Source organism: Puccinia triticina, chromosome 14A, assembly GCF_026914185.1.
Source record: "Puccinia triticina chromosome 14A, complete sequence".
Lineage (NCBI taxonomy): Eukaryota > Fungi > Basidiomycota > Pucciniomycetes > Pucciniales > Pucciniaceae > Puccinia > Puccinia triticina.
Genome location: NC_070571.1, coordinates 326,576 through 332,970, shown reverse-complemented (window position 1 = coordinate 332,970; position 6,395 = coordinate 326,576). Strand labels below are relative to the sequence as shown.

The 6,395-nt window shown below is 43.3% G+C and overlaps 1 protein-coding gene across 1 annotated transcript; it reads right to left on the bottom strand.

The window, feature by feature from the left end:
- Positions 1 to 4,700: 4,700 nt before the first annotated feature.
- Positions 4,701 to 5,295, bottom strand: PtA15_14A17 (uncharacterized protein; the record flags this gene model as incomplete). The annotated part of the gene is made up of 2 exons (XM_053162869.1): positions 4,701 to 5,112; positions 5,213 to 5,295. The coding sequence occupies 2 exons, from the start codon at positions 5,293 to 5,295 to the stop codon at positions 4,701 to 4,703; spliced, it is 495 nt and encodes a 164-aa protein (XP_053026692.1).
- Positions 5,296 to 6,395: the final 1,100 nt, after the last annotated feature.

Below are 6,395 nucleotides of genomic sequence, written 5' to 3'. Positions count from 1 at the left end.
GAGGCAACCTTATAGTGTCTTGTATATTTCCCTACAGCATTATGACAATTCAATTGGGGCAGGATATACCATTGGAAACCCAGGGATCCAAAGAGAAGTTCTTGTAGTACCAAGTGGGTTGCACACTCAGAATTCCAGATGTGCTTCACTGCACATAGCAAAACCTTTCACCATTGTCATGACTACACCCCCTCTTTGAAGAGACCCCAGACTTTTTTTACCATATGTTGTCATTATGGTCATTCTTGGTCTCAAGAGTACACTAATCCAGCTTGATGTTTCCACTGGCATATTACCTGATTAGGATAAGAGATTTTTTGTATGAGAAAATAACACTACTTGAAAATTGATTATGCTGTGAATATTTTTCAAAAACTTTTGGGGTGGTGGGATAATTTGGTTCTCCATTTGTTGGCTATCATCCATCATGTTTTTTGAAGTGAAATTTTGATCTTGCTGCTATTCAGATATGTACATGTTTTTGACAATAATTCCTCCTTCAGTATCCATTTCTTTACACAAAAGAGGTGGGGGGGGGGGGGGGGGGGTTGTGGTTTAGGGTATGTTACCCTCTTCCCCCAAAGGTGCAGCAGCGTAGCCGCTTTGAACTCTAGTGTAACTAAAACAATGCTGCCGTTAGCGCAAGGATAACAGCACCAATTTAGTTACGTTATCCGTTACTTTTCGTTACGGATAACGTAACTTCCCATTGTTGGGAGAATCAGAGGAAGGCAGGTCGGCTAGGGGTTGAATATGTGGAAGCCAAGCGGGATAGCACTTGGGCCACGTGCGTGTCACTGCGGAAAAAATGCGCTGCGCTTCCGCTGCGGCAGCCGTCAGCACTCACAGCGGAAACAGCGCGCTGACAGCTGAAATAGCGGTCAGCGGCAATTCAGCGCAATTTCCGCTGCGCTGCGCTTTTTGTCAGCTTTAGCGCTCATTTATCCGCTGCGCTAACGCTGATCACCTGAAATTGTCAGCGGTAGAAACGCTGAAATCAGCGTCAGCGCAGCGGCCAGACCGCTGCGCTAACGCTGATTGGGCTGGAGAATCAGCGGTGGACCGCTGCGCTGCGCTAAAAGTGCCGCTGATGTCAGCGCAGCGCAGCGGTTTCACCCTTGTCTGAATTCTGTAGATCCTCCTCAGGCAAGGGTGATCCTGAATTCAAAAATTGTCACAGTTTGCTTATGTAATTACATATGTACATGTGGTTTGGCGCGCCTGGTAGCGCTTATACGTCACAACTGCGCATGCGCGCCACAACTCAAGAACTCAGGGGAGGAGTAGAATTACAAAGAAAGGGTAAGTTTTAACTAGGGTTAAAATTGCATGAGGAAACAGAATATGAAGTAAAAACAATGTTATCTCTTAAGATGAAAAAGATATGAAGTAATTCATATGTAAAAAGGTAGAAAAGGCAGACTTTAGGTCAGCTGTGTTGACTCTAAGGCTGACATGAACAGCTATTCACACTTCAGACATTAACATTGCTTTATTGTTCATCCCTTGGTAAATATGGTAGGGAAAACTCCATTAATTTCACATTTCGTATTGCTGGTTGTAAAATTTCACATTGCACGGGTTTTTCAGGCTTTGACAGTGAGCCCTGTTTGATACTTGAAGAATATAAATTTGATGTCAAACCACTTTCCTCCCAATTTAACATGGGAATTGGCATGGAAAAAATGTTCCAAAAGGGTTCATCCACCAGCTTCCTGATCCTCTGAAGATGATATATCTTACAATTATGTTTCATAAAGTGATGTTTTGTGTTTTTTGAATAAAAAAACTCTGCAATTCAAAATATTCCCTTGCACTTGGCTAAGGATATATTGGAGCATAAAGATAGATAAATTCTTTGAATAATTTCTGTGCAATGAAGCTCACTTCTGCAATTGTGACTGCGTTAGCATCAAGTGATAGATCACTCCACAAGAAATTGACCTACAGTTAATGTTGAATTGCATAGAAAGTGTACAAAGAGTTAAAGTTAACATTGCACTCACATCAGACCCCATTACATAAAAAATTATGTCCTGGCACTCTCTAGAGAGTGAAACACTTTCCTCCCTGGTGAGTTATTCCTTGGATGCCTATTAACACCCTGTGTTGATCTGGATGTGCCTTTATTGAGCAATCCTCTCAGTCAAGATTACTGATAGATTGAAACCTTTTACAGGTCTTACCACAAAACCATTGGCCCATCCTTGGCATTTTACACCATCATCTTGCTACTAGCAACCCTCTCATACACATTTAGTTACCTAAAGGCTGACATTGACTGTCACAGGTGCTTGTGGAGTCCCTGCTAGCCTGGCACTTGCATCTCCTTGACTTTTTTCCATGATTTCCAAGACCCTGAGCTCCCCTTGGATTGCCAATCATAGAGTTTTTATAGTGGGTAGTAACTTTGGACCTCCTGTCCGCACCTTTACCTTCTTCCCCCTTTTGTTGATTCCACAAAGCGCCTTTTCCATAAATGCCCAATAAAATTGCTGGTGGTCTTATAAATTGCAAATTTGTCTAAGGAAGGGGAGTCACGTAGTTAGCAATCATCTAATATTCATAGGATAAGAAACTCTGCTCACCTTTGATACTGGCGGTGATTTTTCTCTGAGATACTGGGGACCTGGATTCACCTCTGGTCTGAGCTTAAAAATAGCGGAGGCTGTACCCGTGGCGGGTGCGGGTACCTGCCCAAATTTTCACAAAATTTGGGCACCCGCACCCGCACCCGCACCCGCTGGCGGGTACCTGCCACGCCAGACAGGTACCCGCCTACAGGCGACAGTTACCTACCAAATGGTACCCAGCGCCATCCCTACCCTGTAGGATGGCACTTTGCGCGTAGGTACCTGTGGCGGGTGCGGGTACCTGCCTGAAATTTCACTGATATTAGACACCCGCACCCGCACCTGGCACCCGTTTCCGGGACCTGCTCCTGAAAGCAGGTACGCGCAAACAGGTAGCAGGTACCCGCGAACAGGTACCTGATGCCATCTCTAATTAAGCTGGTAACTCTCTCAATTTATGAGATTGATACTGTTCAACTTGTCTTGAATTATCACAGATTGTAAGTTTTAGAGGTTATGTCAAGATTATATAAAGTTGGGATTTGAACTTTTAAGCAAAGAAAGGGCTCATGAACTCTTGAGGCTTGGCCAAGAATATATGTAGATTGCAATGAGAATCATCCTCCCGGACAGATCATGGGATGGGTACTACATGGACAAATGCCGCATGTCTAGGACATGTATGTGAAACCTATGTCACAACAATTTGGTCATGCTTGTTAATTGACAAACTAACGGTGATATTTCTGATAAGTAATAAAGTCAAGAAATACACAAGATAAAATAATGAAAAAAAGAAAACAATGTACCTGAAGGCAAAGACAATGCTGCAGGAGGGGCACAAGGATACACAAAGAGACAATGAAGATAAATCAGGACTAAGACAAGGAGTCAGTTACTACGTCAAAAAGATAAATGAGATGTTTTCAATATTGAACCTACTGGAGTGAGATGCCTATCAATTGGAAGACACAAGTCGTTGAGATGTTGAAGGAATTGAGTAGCAAACTGAGCTCTAGGAATGGTTGGCGAAGTGGTGAATGGAAGGGAATAGTGAACTAAGTGCTAGGTCAGAGAGTTGTTGAATAGGAAGGGAAATAGTGAACTAAGAGCATCCGCATTGTTTGCGTTAAACCACGCGTTAAGCCGAATTTGGCAACAGAAACTCCGCACCGGTGTCGTTAAATCACCTGGTATCATTCAAAATTTGGCTTTTGTTGATAAAGGTTGCCAAATCTGGCAACACTTGTCAACAAAGCTATAGCTGTTCATCGCTCTCTCAGCCAGCTCCGCATCTCTCCAACCGCAACCCAAGAAGGACATACAGCCCCTCAATGACCAGTGTGACCAATCAAGAGCAATCAACTCTACATAAATACTCAAGTCTCCAGGGAGGGTAAAAAAGCCTCTCTGGTTCCAAATATGAGCTTTGTTTTTGCTTAAGTCTACTCCCTAACCATCATCTAGAGGATGATGGCTCAGGGATTAGATTTAGTGTTGGGTCTCATCTGACACCTGTCAAGACTAAGTGTCGAGTAAACATGAAGGATATGGGATCTGCAAGGATCTGCCAAAAAAATTGAAAGTGACCCAGCTTCTTGGAAAACATAATATGTTTATGATGGAAATTGAGACTTCCAAGAGCACTTATATCACAAATCAAACTTGAGGGACAAATCCACAGGAGACAGTTTCATTTGAGTGTAACCTATTTGTATATAACAGGATAGCCTGCTTGTGCACTCGGCTAATATTGAAATAAAAAAAGGTGAAAGCACGTCAGTATGTACATAAAGAATCAACCTTAATACACAAGTTCGTTGCCATGAATCATTATAAGCTAGTTAATCTGTTGATTAAGAAAAATGAGAAAAATGAATCCAAAATGAAAACTAAAGAGTAATGGAAGTACATGCTGCCAAAGAGAATTGAACGGATGTGAAGTTTGCTGAGATTTGATAGTGCAGATTTGCAAGACTACCTGCGTTGACACGATGCGCACAGTGACAAGAAATGTATTAACAGCCTGATATTATATGTACGCATGTTTTGAAAAAAACTAGAGGTTGGTCAACCAATTGAGCGATGGTTGGTGGACGATTAATAGCACGCGACGAGGGACGAGTTTCATTCAAAGTCCGAGTCGCAATGGGTACTGGATCCATCAGAAAAATACGAGACTTCTATCGCAGTTTGGGGGGTAAGGTCAAGAGAGCGATCGATATGATGTGAACGCCCCAAAAGGTTGAGTTGCTTCATCAATTTGGCTAGATTGCATTCCGTGAGATTCGGTAAGCATGGCGTATCTTGATGAACGGTTGAAGAATTTGAAAAGATGGTCGAGCTAGTTGCTACCGACGTGGGTGATGTAATTGTTGAGGAAGAGGACGACACCGTACTGTTCTTGTACGGAACATTAATTTGGAGGTTCGCTCCGTTCGGCACCAATCCCCTTCGCCTCAGATATTTTGAAGGCGTGCTTGCCCGAACTAACGTGGATGGTTTGTCCGATTTTCCATCGGAAGAAGTGACAGATGAGCTGAAGAGAATGCCCGCGCGGACGTATAAGGGTCAGAATGACGGATTTCAAGGAATTAAAGAAGCCTTGGCATCAAAGAGGAAGAAGAATAGCTGCTCACGATGGTTGGTTGATCCAGCGCGATTCCACTTGATGCAAATTAGCGCCTCCAGTAACTCTTGCAACGTGGACAATCGGCGACATGAGGTTTTATTAGAAGCCAGTTCAAGCTGAGTGCCTACCAACGTAAAATTCTCAAGCCAAGAAACAAGGCAGACAATCTTTCCGGAATTGATGAAATATTAGGTTGTTGAAAAACTGGAAAATGATCTCAGGTTGGAGATCACAAGAAATAAACGACGAAGCGGACGGGAGAGGGAGAGTGTGTTTAGGTTGGACAAAATATATTTATAACTACTAACAAACGAGCCCTTGAAGAATGAAAGGTGTCAGGCTGGATGACGGGAAGGAGGGAAAATTTGATGGCTTGGTCTAAAGTGAACCGGCGGCTGGCGCGGGGAGACCTAGGGATTTGAAAGTTACACGCCTGGTTGCATGTTCCACGCGTCGGCACCTCGTGAACTATTGAACATTCCGTTCGGGATCCTTAATCCCGTTGGACATGGATACTGGCTGATGCTGGATCATTACAATAATGGTATCACCGTAAAGTTGAATAAACCCTTCTCTTTAAAGCTTGAGGAGATCACCCATATATCCGGCTATGGCGTGGTATTACGTAGCTGGCGTTTCTTGTTTTTGGGGATGAATACATACATACCGGCCGGGACTCGGGACTCGGAATGTTCTTCGAGCATGTATGTTGTATGTATGTACGGAAATAAATATGTACTTGTGTTAGCTTGTGTTTCGTGGCTTGGCAGCCGCTTCTTGGCTGATGCAGATAAGCCAGGGTTATGTAAGCTAGGATAAGGCCCCGTTTGGCTGCCGCGTATACGTGATAAATGGGCTTATTTATCACGCGCGACCCCCGGGGGGTCAAAGTTTTTGGTGGAGACGGGGGGCAAACTTTGGGTAACGCGTGATAAATTTGCACATTAGGGGGGTTCACAATAGGATAAAAATAAAACTTTAGAGTCAATTTTAAGGCCTTTATCAACAACTTTTTAAAAATATGGCAAGATGTACAGGATTAGGTGTCCCCTGGCAATCACAGGGTGTTCTTCATTTTTTAAAAAATTGTCTGTAAAGGCCTTAAAATTGGCTCTAAAGTTTTATTTTTATTGTATTGTGAACCCCCATATTTATCACGCACTAGGGGGGGCATTACAACCGCCAAATCA